The sequence below is a fragment of the Limanda limanda genome, chromosome 11, assembly GCF_963576545.1.
Source record: "Limanda limanda chromosome 11, fLimLim1.1, whole genome shotgun sequence".
In the NCBI taxonomy this organism is placed as follows: domain Eukaryota; kingdom Metazoa; phylum Chordata; class Actinopteri; order Pleuronectiformes; family Pleuronectidae; genus Limanda; species Limanda limanda.
Window position 1 is genome coordinate 6,513,345 of NC_083646.1, and position 21,832 is coordinate 6,535,176.

The window sequence follows — 21,832 nt, forward strand, 5'->3', positions numbered from 1 at the left end:
AACATGGTCAAAAAAACATGAAACTGAAAAATGTCTAATGTACTAAGCAAACCTAATCCGAGCCTCAGCGCTTGTGTGCTCAAAGAAGTTGTAGATCATCAACAAGATTGAATGATGAAATATGTCTTTTATTATGCTTTTTTATCTTTTATATAAAAAACGAGCACAGAGGTAAGTCACAGGCCACCAATCAGTGGTTGAATATGGAGATTATAGAAATAGATTACCAAGAGATCACTGGGCATGATTTTAAAATGCTGTTGACATTTGGATGCAGACTATATACAACCAACCAGCAGCTATAAACATATGCATTCCCGTTCGTAGAGTCTGAAGTAATGTAACAGTTGAATAATGTGACTCAGAGGATCTCAAGGTAAATGGCAGTTTCTGCCTCGGCCACACTCTGCACCTCTCCTGTGCCTCTGACTCCGAGAGCGACTCGTCTGTTGACACCTGCTCCCTCTCCTCCTCCTCCTCTTCTTTTCTCTCCTCCTCTTCTGCCGATTGGACGAATCTGGAAAATGTCAGATGTTAAAAGTCTCCCCAAAATTCAGGAATGATAGATTTTGAAATTGAAATCTACGCAATACTGTCTGTTACCTGGTTGTTATGGACAAAATGAGGTGTGCAGTTCTGGTAAACGAGCTGGTAGCTGCCGTTGGTGTAGATGTGAGTCACTTCTGTGCAGTTAATATAGAGAGGCATCCTGTCCTGGTAGATCCCCAGTCCTTCAGGGTAAACAGCTGGACTCCTGCTCAGGACCTCTCTGAGAGGAGCAGAACAAGTGGTGAGTGTGAACCTCGCAGCAAAACACTTGTTTACAAATGTCAGTGTAACATTCAAAGGGCTGGTTTCCCTCACGTACTTTCCAGCTCTCCTCCGACAGCAGCAGAAAAGAAGAGACAGGAGGAATATGAGCGAGCAGATGGACACAGCAGGAATCACCAACCACCACAGAGCTGCTGTCACTGGAAAGGGAAGAAAAGAGCAACAATGGATCATGATTTCAAACATATATATAATATATAGGTTTCCCTCTCCATCATGAATAGAAAGACCTGGATTATGATTTACATCTTAGATTGTAAATAAAGATGGACGACACGTCTTCACTTTCTCTAAAAACTATGCCAAAAATATCCTGGATATGAATGCATACAAATTTTTTATAACATGTGAAGCAATACAACATTTAGAATTCAAGACAGGTACAACAACAACCTGTGCAGCACTTCAGTTTATCCCCTTGACTTTAAGCTGCAGGCACATTGCACAGATGTTCAACACCAGCCCGACACACAGCGAATACTGAGGCCGAGGTCGAGCTCTTGTCTTTTGTTCACGTGGGAAAAACAGAGCTCAGAACTCACCTTCTCCACCCTGCAGCAAAACCAGGGAGTCGTTCCCCAGAGCGTTGAAAGCAAAGCAGATCACAGTGAGGGGTTGGTCCATGTGGCCCCTCAGAGTCGCAGTTAGTACGTGAGGCTCTGATGTCACCGACACGTTGTAATCATGAGGGGGAACCGATCCGTTAACGCTCCAGGTCACCGCAGGTTTGGGGTTGGATGTAACCGAACACCGACACAACACCTCAAACTCCTCTACGACACAGGTGGAGGAGAGTTGGACGATGGCTGGTTTATCTGGAGGACAGAAAGAATGAAATCTGAAACTCTTTAAACGCACAATATGTAACTTCTCCCACTAAGGGTCACTCAATCAAAATGATAACTGAAGATTAAGACGGTTATAGAACAGGGTAAAGAGGATATAAACATGTGCAGGTAACTTTTGTCTACAAGTTCATGGTCATTGGTAGGTAGGATTACAGGAAGTAGGATTACATTGTATGTTCAATGGCGTGGGGCGGGACTCTCCTCGACCAATCAGGTTGTGAGCGGAGCAGCGGACCTTCATGTCTCGAGTCACGTTGTACAACCGGACTGAGTGTGTGCGCTGATGGAGGTGCACCGTGTGGCCGTGTTGAGTGTAGGACCAGTGGTACTGTGACACTGGAGGATCAGCTTTACATGAGCAAACCAGCAGTGCATTCCCCCCCTCCAGCACCGTCAAGGACTGGACCTGCACCTTCACCTCTTTTGGGGGAACTACAGAGCGTAAAACACAAGGATATTAATTTGAGAGAAAACCAAGACACACACAAACATAAACATCAGAGCTTTGCTTACAAGTAATGTGTAGATCCTTCGTAGTGGCCATTGATCTGGCTCCAGGGAAGGTGACCTGGCACCTGAGTCTGGGCTTCACCTGTTGTGACACAATAAACGACAGCGGGGCCAGTAACATCAGCCTGTGGGGGTCCGGACGGAGTGTCAGCACCTCCCCAGGCTTGGTGCTGTTCGGCTGGACTCCTCTCTCCCAGCTCCACTTCAGGGTTGGAGGTCTGGAGGGACAGTGATAGCTGACGGAGCAGTTCAAGGTGACCAGCTCTCCTTCTGTGGCTGCCGACCTTCCGCTGATGATCGGAGCCTCAGGAGCGTCTGTCAGCGAGGAAAATCTCCATCATGATTTTGTTTGAACACTAACCCTGTGTTTTATTAAAGACATATAATAATTCTACACAAGCATCACAGGAAATCTCCTACAGAAGTGGTTTGTCCCGGATTTCCATTTTTATAGTCAATTTAATCATTGTGAAAGTTTAGCCTATTTAAGGTGTTACATTTTTTTTAAATTATATTTAAGGAGAAACATGATTTCTCTTTCCTCAAGTATGTTATATAGGCTTTTTGTGTATGCAAAAGTTCTGCAAAGTTAAAAAGACAAGGCATTTGCATAATATACGCTTTGCCTCAAGACACGCCCACTAACAAACCCAGCTGTTTCAGCTGGCCAATCATAGCAGACTGAAATTTATCAGGAGGGGGCCTCAAAGAGCGAGGGGCTGAAACCAAGTGTTTCAGACAGAGGCTGAAAAGAGGAGCTGCAGCAATAAAAATTAAGGACAGTGACGTCGTTTCAGAACTTTAGAGCATGAAAACCTTTTCAAGTAATAACACAAATTAAAATGAACCAATTATGAGTATATGTCTCATTTAAATTTTAGTTTTGTTCTGTACTTGTTGAATCTTATAAAGCTTGTTCATTCTTGTATAATAATTTTATTCTCTGTTTGCCATAATGGTCTTGCCAGGATAATATTGTGACAACAAGGTGGAGTTGTCTCCTGTGCTTGGGTGTGTTTTGGCGGAGTCGGACCGATGATCTTGATTCTTGATAGAATAAAGACTATGACTACAGAACTTTGTGGCCTTATGTGGTTCTTGTTGCACCACCTGAGTCAAGGTGTAACAATATACATATGCAATGCATGCATTTCAGAAATTTGTTTCACTTTATGATAAATATGACTTCATCTCATCTTTTTGGGGTTTGGCCACGTGTCGAAAAATGCTCTTATTTTCTACTATTTCTTCCCCAATGTGATTCTCTTTTGCTCTAACGTCCTACAGCCTGTATACTCACATGATCTGGTTGAAACTAGGACAGTGCAATGTCTTCCCTATACTCACCAACTACATCCAAATTGAAGCTGCTTGATTTTCCCCAGAGTAAGTCATCGCCTGTCTTCAGAGCCACCTCAAACATGCGTGAGTCGTCCAGGCTGATCCTCTCGATCTTCACCGAGCAGTCTCCATCTGCGATTCGCCCAAAGAGGGATGCGCGGCCTTGGAAATCCCTGCTCACTTGACTCCTGTCCTCGCTGTTGAAGGCAGTGCTCCGCAGAGAGAATAAATGGCCACCGCCTCTGAACCTCAGTCGGACGTCCATCCTGTCCTTCCTCCCCCTGAGAGGATGAGGAGCTAGAGGAGTGAAAGAGCAGGGAATCACCACGCAGGATCCCACCAGAGCCTGGACACGGTCAGGGACTGAGGGCGCAGGAGAGACAGCCTGGACCCCCCTCCACACGGCTGCTGTGTGTCAGAGAACATTAAAATCATTACCAAGGAGAATCAGTTAAAGTTTTATCATAGGTTTAGGCTTTAATGAATGGAGTCAATAGGCTAAATTGCAAGTTATCCAACCATTTAATTCTGTGTGCAATTCTTTCTGTTTTAATTTGAGGAGCTGTGGAGCAAAAGACGTTTCCCAAGAGTGTGACCAATTAAAAAGTTTGCACGGTCTTCACGGTCAATAAAAAAATAACTTAATGAATCCTTTGAAAGAAGACAGGTCGGCATTTGCACATTTCTTTTAGCACGAGGTTGGAATTGTTGAATTTACTGCCCAGTCTGCAAATGCACAACATGACCCACGGAGGTTTTGCAACAGATGTAAATTTAGAAAAAGGGAAGCTGGCGAATGCTCTTTTGTCTCTGGAACTAATCTACAACCACAAGCTTATTATGTGGATATTATGCAGTCAAATAAGAAAAGAAAAAGTCTTTATTTCAAGCCACGTACATATATTATCAATATTCATGGAGATGACACACAAGGATATCATTGTTTAGGCAGTATAAATTATTCCCATCGGTGGATGGAATATCATTGTCCAGTACAAATAATTCTGCAGGAGACATTGCCAGATAAAAAGAATAACAATGTCTACTATGTATTACATTAAAAGTTATGGTACATTTAGTGGTCTCAAGTCGTAACTTCATAGTGACATTAATATATGTCCCTGAAATTTACATTTAAATCACAGTAAATGCATAAAAAAGCATAGGTATTGGATTGAATAACTCACCAAAAATCAGCGGACACAGAAGAAAGACAGTGTCCACATGCATGTCTGCAACCCTGCTCTGTGGACACAGAAACAGGGACGGCAGAACTCATGGGCAAAGAGGGGGAAGTGGGATTATTTCATGTGTTCCTGCTGTAACTTCACCTTGATGCCCAATCTTTAACCTCCAATCTTATGTTTGTGCAGTAGTTAATTCCTATAAGTTAAATTCTAATAGCAGACACTATCGTTTTATACTTATTTAATTATGGACTTGCAAATGATTCAAACATTTCAAATGTGGTGGAGCTAGGAATTGTTTCGCTAAGGAAAGAAAGACCTCAGCAAGTATTTGTGAGACAACACATGACAACGTGTGAGTCACTCTCATGCTGTTTGCCATTTCCTCAAAGCCCTTTTCCTGATTCCCTCTGTCAACACAGACAGTCTCAAATAAACTACAAAAGTAGCAGCGATAAAAGCTCCACAGAAAGTTGAATAAAAGAGAGTATTGATTAACTTCAGCCTGACAACAATCTACTGCAGTGCTGCTGAAGATGGGCATCGCATCAATAACTTTTGTATTCCAACAACAGACTGTTAAGAAAGAGCAAACAACCTGTTTCATCACAGTGAAAATATATACAAATTGAAAAAACACTGTTTTGAAATGAATTTTATGTTTCTTTGAGTTTTTTAGGGGATTTAAAGGATCATTACTGTGCAGATCTGCAGGTCTGGGTGCAAATACAATGCAAGGATGACAGGGACAGTAACAGAAGGAGGTGTGGTTGTGTTAATATACCTGATGATTATAAGTATATGTATAAAAGGGAGCATCAGAAGGGTGAATAATATAATTACACAAAACCTTACTGTACACAGTGAGGGACAAAAGTGGCTAAGCAATAGAGGTGCTAAAGGATTATTAACGGTGCACAGGGTGGAATCAATGTGATGCTCTGCCAAGTCATTTTTGCTGACTTTGGGATGAAAGGAGTATAAAATTAATAAAAGCCCATTCAGCTCAGCTATAAACGAAATGTCTTCACAACGACCCGGTGAATTGCTGTGAAATTTGTCTCAGACATTCATGCCCCCCTCTGGATGAGGTGTAATGACTTTGACAATCTCCTAACTTTTCATTTAGTGACATCATGGGGTCTAAAACTTTGGTCTTGAAAAAGCAAATGACCCTTCTAGTACGCTAATACAACTGTGTAAGTATGCTTTCAAGCTAAGATGGTGAACATTTGAGCAAAGCCCAGAACTATGCGCAGCCTCGTTCAGCTGCGAGTGATACAAATCCTCAGGCAAAACAGTTTCCTAAATCAAAAAGCATGGTGTCCAACAAATAAACATAAGATGACATCATGTTGTACCTTATATATCATGTGTGTTTACAATATGATCCACAGATTAGAAGTGTAAAGGGCCTATAGCTAAATACTCCAATGGAAGAGCAAGGATGTCAGTCTCCTGATATATATATTCATTTTTAAAGTATCATTACATTATTTATAGTTTGTTGTCTTCATAATGGTAAAAACCCTTCATATATGAGGATTGATTAAGTCCCATTCTTTATTTATTATTTGATTGATTTGATTAAATTATCTCACAGTCTATTTATTGTGCGGCTAACAAAGAAGGAGCCAGGAGCTCTTCATCTTGGAGGAATTAGATGAGTTCCAACTCACCTGGGATTGGAACAGTCCTGTTAGAAACATTGCCATGGATTTGAAGGTGCCAGTGTCCCAGCTGTTGGTGGCTTTAATCAAGAGAAGCTTTCTCCCTGCGGCATCCGTCATTCTCACAACAAGACCAGTGAGAGCATCCAAAGCATTTCTTCCAGAGATGCTGTACACTACAATTAAACAGTAAACCAGCCTTAAAATTGTATGATTGACAAAAACAAAGCCAGCAATTACCAACGCTGTTAATCACTTTTTACTACTTATACAGAAAGTCGTAAATATGTAGCCATATATACATTGTTTGATGAAATGTACTCAGTAAAAAGTGAGTTTGCAATTAAGTTACTGATGTAATCTTCATTCATTCCTCAACGCAGAGCTTGAAAACTGAATCCACTTTCAATTCATCTGTATTTGCGCACAGCTGATTTGGTGAATTGTACCAGAACAACATAAGACAATCAGCAATCCTCAGTAGATCCCCATTTGGGAGAGGCGGTGGACTAGTGGCAGAAACTTGGACTATGGGCAGAAAAGGTCTCTGGCTCGTCTCTGGTTCGACTCCACGGAGAAACAACAAAAAGACGAACCTAGATTGAACTGTCCAAAAATCCAAGAGGATTCTCCCTACCCTGTCTAGTGCCCCTGAGCAAGGCACCTTACTCCCCTAACATTTGCTCCCCGGGCGACACAGGCCACTGCTCTGTTTGTCTGGCACCAGATGGGTTAAAAGCAAAGGTTTAATTTCCCCTTGCATGAGTGTGCCTGTGCGTGCATGTGTGTGGGATAAATAAATGTATGTTAATCTTAATCTTAAAATTAAAAAAATGTATCACTCAGACATCAACCTGCTGGGGAAGATCCCAGATACGATAGAAAGCTCTGGATCAGCTGTTAAACAGGCCTCATGCTGGGACCGATTTGTCAGCGACTTTTTCAAAGGTCATGTTTTAAAACGACAACTGCAGCCCAATTTGTCATCATGTATGATGTAAGATTATTCTCAGTAATTGAACAATCGAGAGCACTGAGTGATGAAATCCTGTATTGCATTGATGTGCAATACATGACCTGCTGATCTGAGGACTTCTTCTGCTGCTGCTTCATACAATAAGCTCCTTGTAGTAGCTGCAGCCTAAGAGCAGTATTGACTTGAAATACATGCTCAGAACTGTTTGAGTCGGCCGTGTTTATTCCTTGTAGCAGTGAAACTGATGCTAATTTACATTGGTGTAAATAAGAATAAAACTAGACCCATGGGCTGATGAACTCCAAACCTTATTATCATGTTTAGAGTTTGTGTAATGGGAGGAGGTTCTTTATTAACACGTATGATAGTCAAAATGCATATGCTGTTTTGCATACATTAGCATAGGAACAGAAGAATTTGACTCACTTGTTTGACTCTTTGCAGATATTGTTTAACATCAGCTCACCTTTGAAAGCAGGAGGCACAGCAAGGACAAAACATGGAGCTCTAGTTTCCTTCTTGAAGCCGTAACATTTTCAAAACGTTTATTAGGTGAGTTGATTTTTTTTTTTACCTTAACAATTTTTCCCCATTTGGTGTTTGGAGTCTGAGATTGAGAGCTTGGCTCGTTTGTTTTGCAGTTTTTCTGTATTGTTTACTTAATTCATTCTTCTATAAAAAAAGAAAATATAACTTTAATTTCTAGATTTGCGATATACGTTCAAGAAGTAACTGTTCATAGGGTATAACATTTTAAATGCAATGATGGTTGTTACTTCATACTATAGTCTCATTAGTCTGTAAAATGTACGACATGACAGCTCCCAGAAGTGAAGCCAAATCATCCAAGATAAAAGTACACATCAATTACATTTTTTCTCATAAGTGATCGAAACTGGATGAACCCCTGTATCGGCAAACCTTCGATACCGCTGCTCTTGACCACAATCACCGCTGCACAGAATTTGTCGTCAAAATTGAGGTCAAAAGCGTAAGATGGTAGCATATGAGGCATATTTAGTTTCAGTTTAAATCAGAAGTAAAGTATTGTACATTTGTATATGCAGGCTATCATTCCTACAACTTGATTGATGTTTGTTCACTTCCTTTTATTTATTTGGTTCAGGTCCATTGACCATGGTGAACAGCGAGGTGATTCTCTCGGTGTACATAATAACCCTCGTGATTGGCTTCCCAGCCAACCTCCTGGCTCTCTATGCCTTCAGTGTCAAGATCCATGTTAAGGCAAATCCAACAGACATCCTGCTACTCAATCTGACCGTCTCCGACCTGCTCTTCTTGCTCAGCCTTCCTCTCAAGGTGTATGAGGCAGATTTAGACATGATGTGGAAACTGCCCGAGTTCCTGTGCTCCCTCACCACCTTCATCTTCGCCTCCACCATCTACACCAGCTCTTTGTTGCTGATGGCTGTCAGTCTGGTTCGCTACATTGCACTCGCCTTCCCTATCACCTATCATCGGCTGCACAAACCTGTGTATGCAGTAGTGATGAGTGCAGTCATTTGGCTGATCTCCTTTGCACACTGCAGTATAACTATCATCACCCAGCACCACCCATCCCTAGCCAGAGAAACCCCTGATGGCCAGGCATATGCTTGCTATGCAAACTTTACGGAGAAGCAGCTGGATGTCGTCCTCCCGATACGTTTGGAGGTTTTCTTTGTTCTCTGCCTTGTACCTCTTGTAATTTGTGTTTACTGCTATGTGCAATGCATCTTGATCCTGTACAGCCGCCCCAGGATATCCCGCATGCAGAAGCAGAAAGCCATCGGTATGGCCTTGGGGACTCTAGCCGTGTTCCTCATTTGCATGCTACCATACAATATCTCTCATGTAGTGGGTTTCATTGAGGGTAGGAGCCCAGAATGGAGGTACTACGTTTTGCTGCTTAGCACCTTCAACACCTGTATTGATCCCATCATCTTCTACTTTTCTTCCTCTAGCTTCCACTGCAACAGTAAAAAGTCAATTTTCAGGAAACGTACACTCACTGTTTCAGAGTTACAAAATCAGGGCACAGGCTCTAACCCAGGATAAAAGACACTGTCCAGCTTTAATGTTATTATTGTCCTGTATATTATTCCATTCATTATTTATCTATTACCTCTACCGCTTATCCTGGAGCCAATTCTACCCAGCAAGAAGTACCACATGCTTCAGAAGTTGTTTTAATGCAAGCTTAAATTTCACATTTATTTATCTTTATAGAAAAATGTCTTAAAAAATCTGAAGTGTGATCTGATCCTGTTGAAAGTGACTGTGTTGCTTTTGAAAAAAAATGTAGGCCCTTTAAAAAAAGAATGCAGAGACATTTTATTTGCATATGCAAAATTCAAAATTTTATCTTTTACAGAAGGTTTTCTATTTTTAAATGGGAATTCAAATCATTTGTGCCCTTGACACAGTAGCTTGTGTTTACTTTAACACGGGCCAGCCACTCTTCTGCACGCATGCTTTCTGTAGGCACACATGTAGAATACACCTGCATCAAAAAACAAAAGTCAGAAATAAAGCCACAAAGGCATTTCTTCAGCACACAGATATGCCAAGTACAAGATAGTGGAGCAATAACTATTTTTAAATGAAAAGATTATTTTTTTCTCGAAGTTATCTAGTATATTTGAAGCTTATTGTGTGAGTTTGATAATATGTATGTTTATGGAGACTATATCGAGGGATTATTCCAACAGCCTCTTTAACAATTATTATGAATAAAGCTTTGGGATAATGACTGAAATATGTGTGGCAGCAGTTTAATTTTTACTATATCATTTGTTTCTCATGAAAAGACATAGTTGTAATATTCAAGGAGGAATTCAAACTGATTTAGTTGACTCTTTTGGGACCTGGTATTTGTGAACTACAGTCCGGCTTACATGTGGAGTCAAACCCTGGCCACACGTTCTTTGTTCTGGAGACAAACCAGAGTCTCCAGAACTCAGTCTCTCAGGGTGCTTCAACGTCACACTGACGTGTGAAAACTGACCGGGGACACAAGCTTCAAACACTATTGGTAACTCTGGGCCCATGACCCATGAGGTCACCAGGCCAATATAAGCCCACCTCTTCCTCTTTTTACTTAACTCTCCGAGAGGAGCCCACCTCTCTGTCTGCTCAACTTCAATGGAGGAGAGGTGCAGCTTGCAGCTCACCTCACCAGGGAAGCCTCCTCCCAATCCAAGCTCCACCAACCTTCAAGCAGGCTTGACTGGAGTGGACTGCTAAAGCCTTCCAAAAGGCAGCGACGCGAGCACCTGCCTAAGAACTTCAGCAAAAGAGCTGCATCGTGCAGCAGAAACACAAACACAGGAGCCACAAAACTAGCAAGACGACTTCACTGGACTTCAAACAGCACATCAAGCACATCGGTAAGATTTAAGAACAGACACAGTAATTGTACAATGGAAAGCACTGCGTGATGAAACCTTGTACTGCACAAGTGTATTGCATTGATTTGCAATACATGACCTGCTGATCTGAGGACTCACAGAACTCCGCCCCCTTCACTGGTTACCGGTGGCTGCCCGCGTCCGTTTCAAAACATTAGTACTTGCGGACCCTTCTGCGAACGGATCGGATCCAGTCTACATCCAGGAAATGGTCAAACATTACACTTCAGCCCATTCATTCCGCTCTGCTTCTGCCAATTGGCTTGTTGCTCCCTCACTGCAAGCTAAACACTCATCAAAATCACGACTCTTTGCTGTCCTGGCGCCTAAATGGTAGAATGAGATCCCCATGGACATCCGGATAGATGAAAGTATTGACATACACATACCATGTCCTTTGAGCATTAACTACACACACACACACACACATACAAGGCAGAGGACCAACATCTGAGGGAGGTAAGGCAGATAACGAGCAGACCTCACTCACACACACACACACACACTACGTCACCTCAACTTCAGATGTTTCATGCTCTTATCAAACAGGAAAAGGTTTGCATGCCTTTTCTCACAGTTTTCCATGAATCACTTCATTATATTAATTTCTAAGACGTCCTCTCTCCTGTGAGATCCTCAGTCTTAGAATGCTTTGAGGCCAGAACACTATGACCTCTGGTAACCATAGCAATGGCGCGCACCTACAGCATCATCAACACGCGACGCCAGGAGGAGGACCCAACGAGCCAGGAAGGCAAACTGCCTTGTGAACCAGCCAACGAGGCACTGCCGCGCGTACAATAACCTCTGTCACGCCCAGTATATGGATATATAAAGTATGTGCACACTTTGTCTAAGTGCCATTTTTCCTTTGCAGCTGACTGTGTAGGATCAGTGGTCCGTGCATGATCATTTACTGGACACAGCAGTTTCCTGACCTGTGACCTCTGAATAAACCTGCTTAATTTTAACTGGAGAACGACGACTCCTGCCTTTGATTTCCACCCGCAACAAAAGTTTACACATCTTCCGCCGCAACCTAAAAACACACATCTTCCAAATATACCTTGAATACAATTTTAAACTGACAATTTAGTAGCACTTAAATGGCACCTTGTAGTTTTGCTTTTTTGAAGAAATTGTACTTTCTGGATTCTTGTTGTTCTGGGTTTGTACCCTCATGGTTGAATGCACTTATTTTAAGTCATTTTGGATAAAAGCGTCAGCTAAATTAAATGTAATAGAAAAAGGACATCTTCTGCTGCTGCTTCATACAATAAGCTCCTTGTAGTAGTTGCAGCCTAAGAGCAGTATTGACTTGAATTACATGCTCAGAACTGTTTGAGTCGGCCTTGTTTATTCCCTGTAGCAGTGAAACTGATGCTAATGTAGACAGTGCTAACAGGAAGTGAAACCAATATTGATGACATGGAACTGCAAAGAGGGATGTCCTTAATCGATTCTCTATGTGGAAAATAATCAGTGTATTTAAAATTATTGCGTAAGTGTAAATAAGTATAAATGCATAACCATGGCCTGATGAAATCAAAACCTTATTATCAATGTTAGAGTTTATGTAATGGGAGGAGGTTCTTAATTTAGACGTGTGAAAGTCAAAATGAATCTGCTGTTTTGCATACATTAGCATAGGAACAGAAGAGTACAGCTTTGCAGGTACTGCTTATATCAGCTCATCTTTGAAAGCAGGAGGCACAGCAAGTAAAAAAACATAGAGTTCAACATTTTACAACATTGTTTATTAGGTAAGTCGATTTTTATTTTTACCTTATCAACCAATTTTCCATATTTTGTGTTTGGAGTCTGAGATTGACAGCTTGGCTCATTTGTTTTGCAGTTTTTCTGTATTGATTTTATGATGTTTGTTTACTGAATTGATTCTTGTATAAAAAAAAAGGAAATGATACTTAAAGATAGAGCTTACATTTCTAGATTTGCAATATATATTCAGGAAGTACCTGTTTTTATGGTATAACATTTTAAATGCAATGATGGTTGTAACTACATACTATAGTCTCATTAGTCTGTTAAATGTAAGACATGACAGCTCCCAGAAGTGAAGCCAAATCATCTCGATTGTGACCTGGTGGGTGGACCAAGCTAAAAAGTAAAAGTGAACATCGATTACATTTTGCTCACAGATGAGGTTTGTTCAAGTGTTTGTGCAACTTTTAGCTGTAAATTGGATTTTAACTCATAATTGATTCGCAACTAGTAGAACATCTGTGTCGGCAGAACTTCGATACCGCTGCTCTTTACCACAATCACCACTGCGCAGACTTTGCCGTCAAAAGCGTAAGATGGTAGCCCCCATATGAGGTTTATTTAGTACCAGTTTCAATCAGAAGTTAAGTATTGTACATTTGTATATGCAGCCTATCATTCCTACATTTGATTGATGTTTGTTCACTTACTTTGGTTCAGGTCCGTAGACCATGGTGAGCAGTGAGGTGATTCTCTCGGTGTACATAATAACCTTCGTGATTGGCTTCCCAGCCAACCTCCTGGCTCTCTATGCCTTCAGTGTCAAGATCCATGTCAAGGCAAATCCAACAGACATCCTGCTACTCAATCTGACCGTCTCAGACCTGCTCTTCTTGATCATCCTTCCTCTCAAGATGTACGACGCAGATTTAGACATGAAGTGGAATCTGCCCCAGTTCCTGTGCTCCCTCACCGCCTACATCTTCTTCTCCACCATCTACACCAGCTCCTTGTTGCTGATGGCTGTCAGTCTGGTTCGCTACATTGCACTCGCCTTCCCTATCACCTATCATCGGCTGCACAAACCTGTGTATGCAGTAGTGATGAGTGCAGTCATTTGGCTGATCTCCTTTGCACACTGCAGTATAACTATCATCACCCTGCACCACCCATCCCTAGCCAGCGAAAAGCCTGATGACCAGGCCTATGCTTGCTATGCAAACTTTACGGAGAAGCAGCTGGATGTCCTCCTCCCGATACGTTTGGAGGTTTTCTTTGTTCTCTGCCTTTTACCTCTTGTAATTTGTGTTTACTGCTACGTGCAATGCATCTTGATCCTGTACAGCCGCCCCAGGATATCCCGCATGCAGAAGCAGAAAGCCATCGGTATGGCCTTGGGGACTCTAGCCGTGTTCCTCATTTGCATGCTACCATACAATATCTCTCATGTAGTGGGTTTCATTGAGGGTAAGAGCCCAGAATGGAGGTACTATGTTTTGCTGCTTAGCACCTTCAACACCTGCATTGATCCCATCATATTCTACTTTTCTTCCTCTAGCTTCCACTGCAACAGTAAAAAGTCAATTTTCAGGAAACGTGCACTCACTGTTTCAGAGTTACAAAATCAGGGCACAGGCTCTAACCCAGGGTAAAAGACACTGTCCAACTTTAATTTTATTATTGTCCTGTATATTATTGCATTCATTATCCATCTATTAGCTCTACCGCTTATCCTGGAGCCAATCCTACCCAGCAAGAAGTACCATATGCTTCAGAAGTTGTTTTGATGCAAGCTTAAATTTCACATTTATTTATCTTTCTAAAACAATGTCTTAAAAAATCTGAAGTGTGATTTGATCCTGTTGAAAGTGACTGTGTTGCTTTTGAAAAACAATGTATAGACATTATATTTGCATATGCAAAATTCCAAATGTTATTATTTTACTATTTTCTCTATTTTTGAATGGGAATTAAAATCATTTGTGCCCTTGACACAGTAGCTTGTGTGCGGGCCAGCCACTCTTCTGCACTCATGCTTTCTGTAGGCACACATGTAGAATATACCACCAAAAAAAAAAATTAGAAATAAAGCCACAAAGGCATTTTCTTCAGCACACAGATAGGCCAAGTACAAGACAGTGGAACAATAACAAGTTATAGACAGAAAATATATTTTTTAAATGTAAATATTCATTTTTTCTCTTAGTTATCCAGTATATCTGATGTTATTGTGTGAGTTTGATAATATGTGTGTATATTGAAACTATATCGAGGGGTCTTTTCAACAGCCTCTCTAACAATTGTTCCGAATAAAGCTTTAGGAAAATGACAGAAATATTTGTGACAGCAGTTTCTTTTTTTTAAACAGGTTTTGTTGACTATCAGCAAGAAACAGCTTATACAGTGAAGTTGAATGCACCTGTGTATTGGACCCAACCCAGTATGTAGGACCAGGAGAGGCGGCAGTCTGTAATACAAAGGTCATTTCAGGTGAAGTTCACACTGTGCACCAATAGTTTGTGCAACAGGCCGAATGGACTGTCACTGTACATGATATTCAAATTCACCACAAAACACATCATTCATGCCCGATGGGATATTTGGGTACTGTGGACATTTATTCTGATGAGGAAGAGATACCTACAAAAATAATACAAGCCCATCCTCCACTTTTGTACTTTTGTGTACAGAGGTCGTCATGAGAGCTTCTGGACACAGTAATCAAACCAACCACAATAAAATCCATTAATAACAACATGTGTTTTGATTTATACAACCCTGCGGCACAAATCAGAGATGTGTAAATTTCCTCAGCCAACCACTCAAAACGTTAATCTGAAAATGACCTGGGAACATTAACTCACAAACAACTAACAATGCTGTGAGAGATGCTGATACAACTGCAGCTTTGTCTTATGAACTGTGAAGCTTTTGAGTATGACGACGGCAACAGCAACAACAGGTTCTGAGGCAAAGTCGACCGGGACGCAAGATTATTGCAAACTTTGCTGATGACCTTGGGTTTTCATGAGGTTTACCTGGACCGGGTGGAGGAGATCTGGGCGGAGAGAGAACAGATGGACTTGGTGAAGAATGAAGATGCCCTTCAGTCGGTGCTGAAGAGGATCCAGGTGGCAGGACAAAAAATGAAGGGAGAGAATGCAAAGAAAGTTATGAAACGTTTTATGAGGGACGCCCGGGCTCCTTCTTTAGCTTGGAGACATATTGTGCAAAAGAAAAATCTACACATTACCAACTCGGTTCATAACTATTTACTACTTATACAGAAACTCATAAATATGTAGCCAAATGTAAATTGTTTGATGTAATGTAATCAGTAAAAAGTGAATTTGCAACTAAGTTACTGATGTAATCTTCATTTATTCCTAAATGCAGAGCTGATTTGGTGAATTGCACCAGAACCACAGACAATCAGCAATCCTCAGTAGATTCCCATTGTACCTTTTTACTGATAACATATCATCAAACAATCTACATTTGGCTACATATTCATGACTTTCTGTATAAGTAGTAAGACAATAACCTGCTGAGGAAGATCCCAGTTAGATATAAAGCTCTGGATCTGTTAAACAGGCCTCATGGTGGGAGTGATTTCTCAGTGAGTTTTTCAATTACTAGTTTAAATCTCTACTTTTACAACAAGACAGAAGAGAAGCCTCTAAACACATGAAAACATAAACTCCATCTGACATCATGTAAGATTTAAGAACAGACACAGTAACTGAACAATGGAGAGCACTGGGTGAATAAACCTTTTACTGCACAAGTGTATTGCATAGATGGGAAATACATGACCTGCCGATCTGAGGACATCTTCTGCTGCTGCTGCTCCATACAATGAGCTCCTTGTAGAATTTGCACCCTAAGAGCAGTGGAAAAATAATCTGTTTATCTTAATTTATCTCGTAGGTGTAAATAAGAATAAATGCAGACCCATGGCCTGTTGAAATCCAAACCTAATTATCATGTTAAGAGTTAATTTAGTGGGAGGAGATTCTTTAGTAACACGCAGGTAAGTCAAAATGAACCTGCTGTTTTGCATATTGTTAAAGATTAACCAACTCGTGGCTCCATATATGGTCAAATAAATTTGACTCTGGGCCACATCAAGCTTCTGCTTACACAGATGACGTCTCTGTTTCTTATCTTTTTCTAAAGTGCGACTCACCTCTTTGCGGAAATCAGTTGATATCAGCTCATCTTTGAAAGCTAGGGTCACAGCAACGGAAAACAATACATACAATTCTATTTGTTTCTTCCTTGAAGCCTTTACATTTCTAAAGCATCTTCTCTTCGGTAAGTAGATATATGTTTACCTTATGAACATAACCTTTCCACATCTGGGGTTTGGAGTCTGAGATTAAGAGCGTGGCTCATTTGTTTAAACATTTTTCTGTAGTTCTTTCATGATATTTATTAACTTATTCATTCTTGTGTGGAAAATAAAAAAATTCTAATAAAAGATAGAGATTTAATTCCTAGATTTGTAGCATATTCACATACAGTGACTAAATACTTGGGTGAGATTATCAATAACGGTTTGCTTGCAGATATACAGGAAACCAAGTTCTGTAAACAACACAATACATTTCTACTGGTGACCTTCTACTGACCTCACTACAACACAGGATTCCAAATTTAGTTGCTTGAACCTTTATAATTGAGCCTACATGAGACTATTGCACTGTGTCTTTATCTCTTTATTCAAAAGGTTTTGTTAAATAATCAAGAGGGAATTTAATAAAGTTAAAATAATGTGACACTTATCGGTCAATTCAATTTTAAACCCATATGTTGGGAATCAGGATGTTTAACGGTAAGTTGCATCTTATTTTATGGGTGAAATGCAAACTCTTAATTATTTACATATTTCTTATTAAGCGTACTCATATATTGCAGTAATTTTGATAATAGTCAAACATGTGACACTATAAAATTGATTAGTCATGAATTCTCTACACAAATTGTTTGAAATGATGATCCGTAATTACTTTTCCATAGTTTTCTGTTGTGGCGTTTTTAGTTTTTCGGTAAAACAGCTCGACCTCAAACGACTGCTTACTCAGCGGATGATTCTGTTTCATATATTTTTTTACGGCGACTCACCTCTTTGCGGAAATCATTTGATATCAGCTCATCTTTGAAAGCTAGAGGCACCTCAACGGAAAACAAAACATACAACTCTATTTGTTACTTCCTTGAAGCCTTAACATTTCTAAAACATCTTCTCTTAGGTAAGTAGATATATGATTACCTTATGAACATAACCTTTCCACATCTTGGGTGTGGAGTCTGAGATTGAGAGCGTGGCTCATTTGTTTGAACATTTTTCTGTATTAATTACACAATGTTTATTAACTTATTCATTCTTGTGTAGAAAATAAAAATGATAATAAAAGATAGAGATTTGATTCTTAGATTTGTAGTATATTAATATACAGTGTGTCAGGCCGGGCGAAAGGCAGGACTCAGACGCAGAGCTGATGTGTTAGGAGAATGTTTTATTTACACCTCCACACAGAGTAAACTATGGTACAAAAATAAAGTCGCTCCAAAAAGGAGGAAAACGCTATCTTAATACTGCAATACAAAAATAACAATTAAACAAAAGCGCTCCAAAGGGAGGAAAAACAAAGCTTCATTCTATAAACCTAACTAAGACTAAACACTGAAACAAAAAAGGCTACAAAGAATAATCACTCAACTGAGGTAAAACTATAAGCATGAGGCTAAGCAAAACTAAGACTATGACTCTTGTATCTATGGCACGGGCTGGAATGACGACAAAAGACGACACACTGGCACAAGACAAAGGGAGACGCAGACTATATGAACACATGGGGGAAAAGGGAACAGGTGGACACAATCAGGAATCAGGGGAGACGATCAGACCGGTGACACATGAGGAAGGGCACGTGACCTGAAACGAGAGGAGAGTTACTTTTCAAAATAAAACCGGAAATGACGAGACAAAAAACACAAAACAAGACATGATCTCACCGCGGTGTGACACAGTGACTAAATACTTGGGTGAGATTATCATCAACGGTTTGCTTGCAGATATACAGGAAACCTTGCAAGTTCTGCAAACAACACAATACATTTCTACATGTGACCCTCTTCTGACCTCACTACCACAAAGGATTCCAAATTACGTTGCTTGAACCTTTATAGTTGAGCCTACATGTGAATATTGCACTGTGCCTTTATCTCTCTATTCAAAAGGTATTGTTAAATAATCAAGGGGGATTTTAATAAAGTTAAAATAATATTACACTTATCGGTCAATTCAGGGTTAAACCCACATGTTGGGAATCAGGATGTTTGACGGTAAATTGCATCTTATTTTCTGAGTGAAATGCAAACTCTTAATTATTTACATATTTCTTAATAAGCATTCTCTTATATTGCAGTAATTTTGATAATAGTCACACATGTGACACTATAAAATTGATTAGTCATAAATTATCTACACAAATTGTTTGAAATGATGATTCGTAATTACTTTTCCATTGTTTTCTGTTGTGGCGTTCTTAGTTTTTCAGTAAAACAGCTCGACCTCAAATGACTGCTTACTCAGATGAATTTTCTGTTTCATATCTTTTTTTTAAGTGGGACTCACCTCTTTGCGGAAGTCATTTGATATCAGCTCATCTTTGAAAGCTAGAGGCACCTCAACGGAAAACAAAACATACAACTCTATTTGTTTCTTCCTTGAAGCCTTAACATTTTTAAAACGTCTTCTCTTATTTAAGTAGATATATGTTTACCTTATGAACATAACCTTTCCACATCTGGGGTGTAGAGTCTGAGATTGAGAGCGTGGCTCATTTGTTTTTAAATTTTTCCGTATTACTTGAGTGAGATTATCACCAACGGTTTGCTTGCAGATATACAAGAAATCTTTCAAGTTCTGCAAACAACACCAGAGTTAACCCTTTTTTTGCATTTATTTACTTCAACTAAACATACCATGTTAACCATCTAGCTCCATTCACGCCAGCCCGTCTCATAACTTTATCCAGTCTGCCTGCAAGAAGTAGCTGTTCATAGTGAATAACCTTTTAAACGCAGCTAGGAACAAACGTCAACACCGTCCACTCCTGGCCAGACATAATGTTTTGCAGCTGAGAAACTTACAAATAGCCCTTCAGTTTAAGTCAGAAGTAAAGTATTGTACATTTTGTATATGCAGCCTTTCATTCCTACATTCTGATTGATGTTTGTTCACTTCCTTTGGTTCAGGTCCATTGACCATGGTGAGCAGTGAGGTGATTCTCTCGGTGTACATAATAACCTTCGTGATTGGCTTCCCAGCCAACCTCCTGGCTCTCTATGCCTTCAGTGTCAAGATCCATGTCAAGGCAAATCCAACAGACATCCTGCTACTCAATCTGACCGTCTCCGACCTGCTCTTCTTGATGATCCTTCCTCTTAAGATGTACGAGGCCGATTCAGACATGAAGTGGAATCTGCCCCAGTTCCTGTGCTCCCTCACCGCCTTCATCTTCTTCTCCACCATCTACACCAGCTCCTTGTTGCTGATGGCTGTCAGTCTGGTTCGCTACATTGCACTCGCCTTCCCTATCAGCTATCATCAGCTGCACAAACCTGTGTATGCAGTAGTGATGAGTGCAGTCATTTGGCTGATCTCCTCAGCACACTGCAGTATAACTATCATCACCCAGTACCACCCATCTCTAGCCAGCAAAACCCCTGATGACCAGGCCCATGCTTGCTATGAGAACTTTACGGAGAAGCAGCTGGATGTCGTCCTCCCGATACGTTTGGAGCTTTTCATTGTCTTCTGCCTTGTACCTCTTGTAATTTGTGTTTACTGCTATGTGCAATGCATCTTGATCGTGTACAGCCGCCCCAGGATATCCCGCATGCAGAAGCAGAAAGCCATCGGTATGGCCTTGGGGACTCTGGCCGTGTTCCTCATTTGCGTGCTACCATACAATATCTCTCATGTAGTGGGTTTCATTGAGGGTAAGAGCCCAGAATGGAGGTACTATGTTTTGCTGCTTAGCACCTTCAACACCTGCATCGATCCCATCATCTTCTACTTTTCTTCCTCTAGCTTCCACTGCAACAGTAAAAAGTCAATTTTCAGGAAACATAAACTCACTGTTTCAGAGTTACAAAATCAGGGCACAAGCTCTAACACAGGATAAAAGACACTGTTCAGCTTTAATGTTATTATTTTCCTTTATATCATTCCATTCATTATCCATCCATAACCTCTACCACTTATCCTGGAGCCAATTCTACCCAGCAAGAAATACCATATGCTTCAGAAGTTGTTTTAATGCAAGCTTAAATTTCACATTTATTTGTCTTTATAAAACAATGTCTTAAAAAATATGAAGTGTGATCTGATCCTGTTGAAAGTGACTGTGTTGCTTTTGAAAAAAAATGTAGACCCTTTAAAAAAAAGAATGCAGAGACATTTTATTTGCATATGCAAAAGTCCAAATGTTATTATTTTACTATTTTCTCTATTTTTGAATGGGAATTCAAATCATTTGAGCCCTTGACACAGTAGCTTGTGTTTACTTTAACGCGGGCCGGTCACTCTTCCGCACGCATGCTTTCTGTAGGCACACATGTAAAATATACCTGCATCAAAAAACAAAAGTCAGAAATAAAGCCACAAAGGCATTTTCTTCAGCACACAGATATGCCAAATACAAGATAGTGGAGCAATAACTATTTTTACATGAAAAGATTATTTTTTTCTCTAAGTTATCTAGTATATTTGAAGCTTATTGTGTGAGTTTGATAATATGTATGTTTATTGAGACTATATCGAGGGATTATTCCAACAGCCTCTCTAACAATTATTATGAATAAAGCTTTGGGATAATGACTGAAATATGTGTGACAGCAGTTTATTTTTGGCTTTATTATTTGTTTCTCATGAACCGACATAGTTGTAATATTCAAGGAGGAATTCAAACTGATTTAGTTGACTGTTGGGACCTGGTATTTGTGTACTACAGTCCGGCTTACATGTTGAGTCAAACCCTGGCCGTACGTTCTTTGTTCTGGAGACAAACCAGAGTCTCCAGAACTCAGTCTCCCAGGGTGCTTCAACGTCACACTGAGGTGTGAAAACTGACCGGGGACACAAGCTTCAAATACTATAGGTAACTCTGGGCCCATGACCCATGAGGTCACTTGGCCGATATAAGCCCAGTTCTTCCTCCCTTCCTCCTCTTTTTACTCAACTCTCAGAAAGGAGCCCATCTCTCTGTCTGCTCAACTTCAATGGAGGAGAGGTGCAGCTTGCAGCTCACCTCACCAGGGAAGC

At 40.4% G+C, this 21,832-nt stretch overlaps 4 protein-coding genes across 4 annotated transcripts; 3 read left to right on the forward strand and 1 right to left on the reverse strand.

The window, feature by feature from the left end:
- Positions 1-199: 199 nt before the first annotated feature.
- Positions 200-6,507, reverse strand: LOC133013911 (sialoadhesin). The gene is made up of 9 exons (XM_061080995.1): positions 6,397-6,507; positions 4,718-4,775; positions 3,537-3,938; positions 2,193-2,504; positions 1,848-2,111; positions 1,374-1,646; positions 869-971; positions 604-769; positions 200-517 (listed from the first exon to the last, which is right to left on the reverse strand). The coding sequence occupies exons 1-9, from the start codon at positions 6,505-6,507 to the stop codon at positions 362-364; spliced, it is 1,845 nt and encodes a 614-aa protein (XP_060936978.1). The 3' UTR covers positions 200-361.
- A 1,993-nt stretch (positions 6,508-8,500) lies between these two features.
- Positions 8,501-9,421, forward strand: LOC133013912 (free fatty acid receptor 2-like). Its single transcript, XM_061080996.1, has one exon. It carries the CDS (start codon positions 8,501-8,503, stop codon positions 9,419-9,421), a length of 921 nt encoding a protein of 306 aa, XP_060936979.1.
- A 3,805-nt stretch (positions 9,422-13,226) lies between these two features.
- LOC133013913 (free fatty acid receptor 2-like) lies at positions 13,227-14,147 on the forward strand. The gene has a single exon (XM_061080997.1). The coding sequence runs from the start codon at positions 13,227-13,229 to the stop codon at positions 14,145-14,147; it is 921 nt and encodes a 306-aa protein (XP_060936980.1).
- Positions 14,148-19,772: 5,625 nt separating this feature from the next.
- LOC133013914 (free fatty acid receptor 2-like) lies at positions 19,773-20,693 on the forward strand. Its single transcript, XM_061080998.1, has one exon. It carries the CDS (start codon positions 19,773-19,775, stop codon positions 20,691-20,693), a length of 921 nt encoding a protein of 306 aa, XP_060936981.1.
- Positions 20,694-21,832: the final 1,139 nt, after the last annotated feature.

What these genes read in the sequence shown, in the direction of transcription:
- LOC133013911 (XM_061080995.1), bottom strand. Translation starts at nt 6,507, where the DNA reads ATGACGGATGCCGCAGGGAGAAAGCTTCTCTTGATTAAAGCCACCAAC. An exon ending in CAGGACTGTTCCAATCCCAG is followed by an intron (nt 4,776 to 6,396) that starts GTGAGTTGGAAC and finishes CTGTGTCCACAG; the next exon opens with AGCAGGGTTGCAGACATGCA. An exon ending in GAAGGATCTACACATTACTT is followed by an intron (nt 2,112 to 2,192) that starts GTAAGCAAAGCT and finishes TACGCTCTGTAG; the next exon opens with TTCCCCCAAAAGAGGTGAAG.
- LOC133013912 (XM_061080996.1), top strand. Translation starts at nt 8,501, where the DNA reads ATGGTGAACAGCGAGGTGATTCTCTCGGTGTACATAATAACCCTCGTG.
- LOC133013913 (XM_061080997.1), top strand. Translation starts at nt 13,227, where the DNA reads ATGGTGAGCAGTGAGGTGATTCTCTCGGTGTACATAATAACCTTCGTG.
- LOC133013914 (XM_061080998.1), top strand. Translation starts at nt 19,773, where the DNA reads ATGGTGAGCAGTGAGGTGATTCTCTCGGTGTACATAATAACCTTCGTG.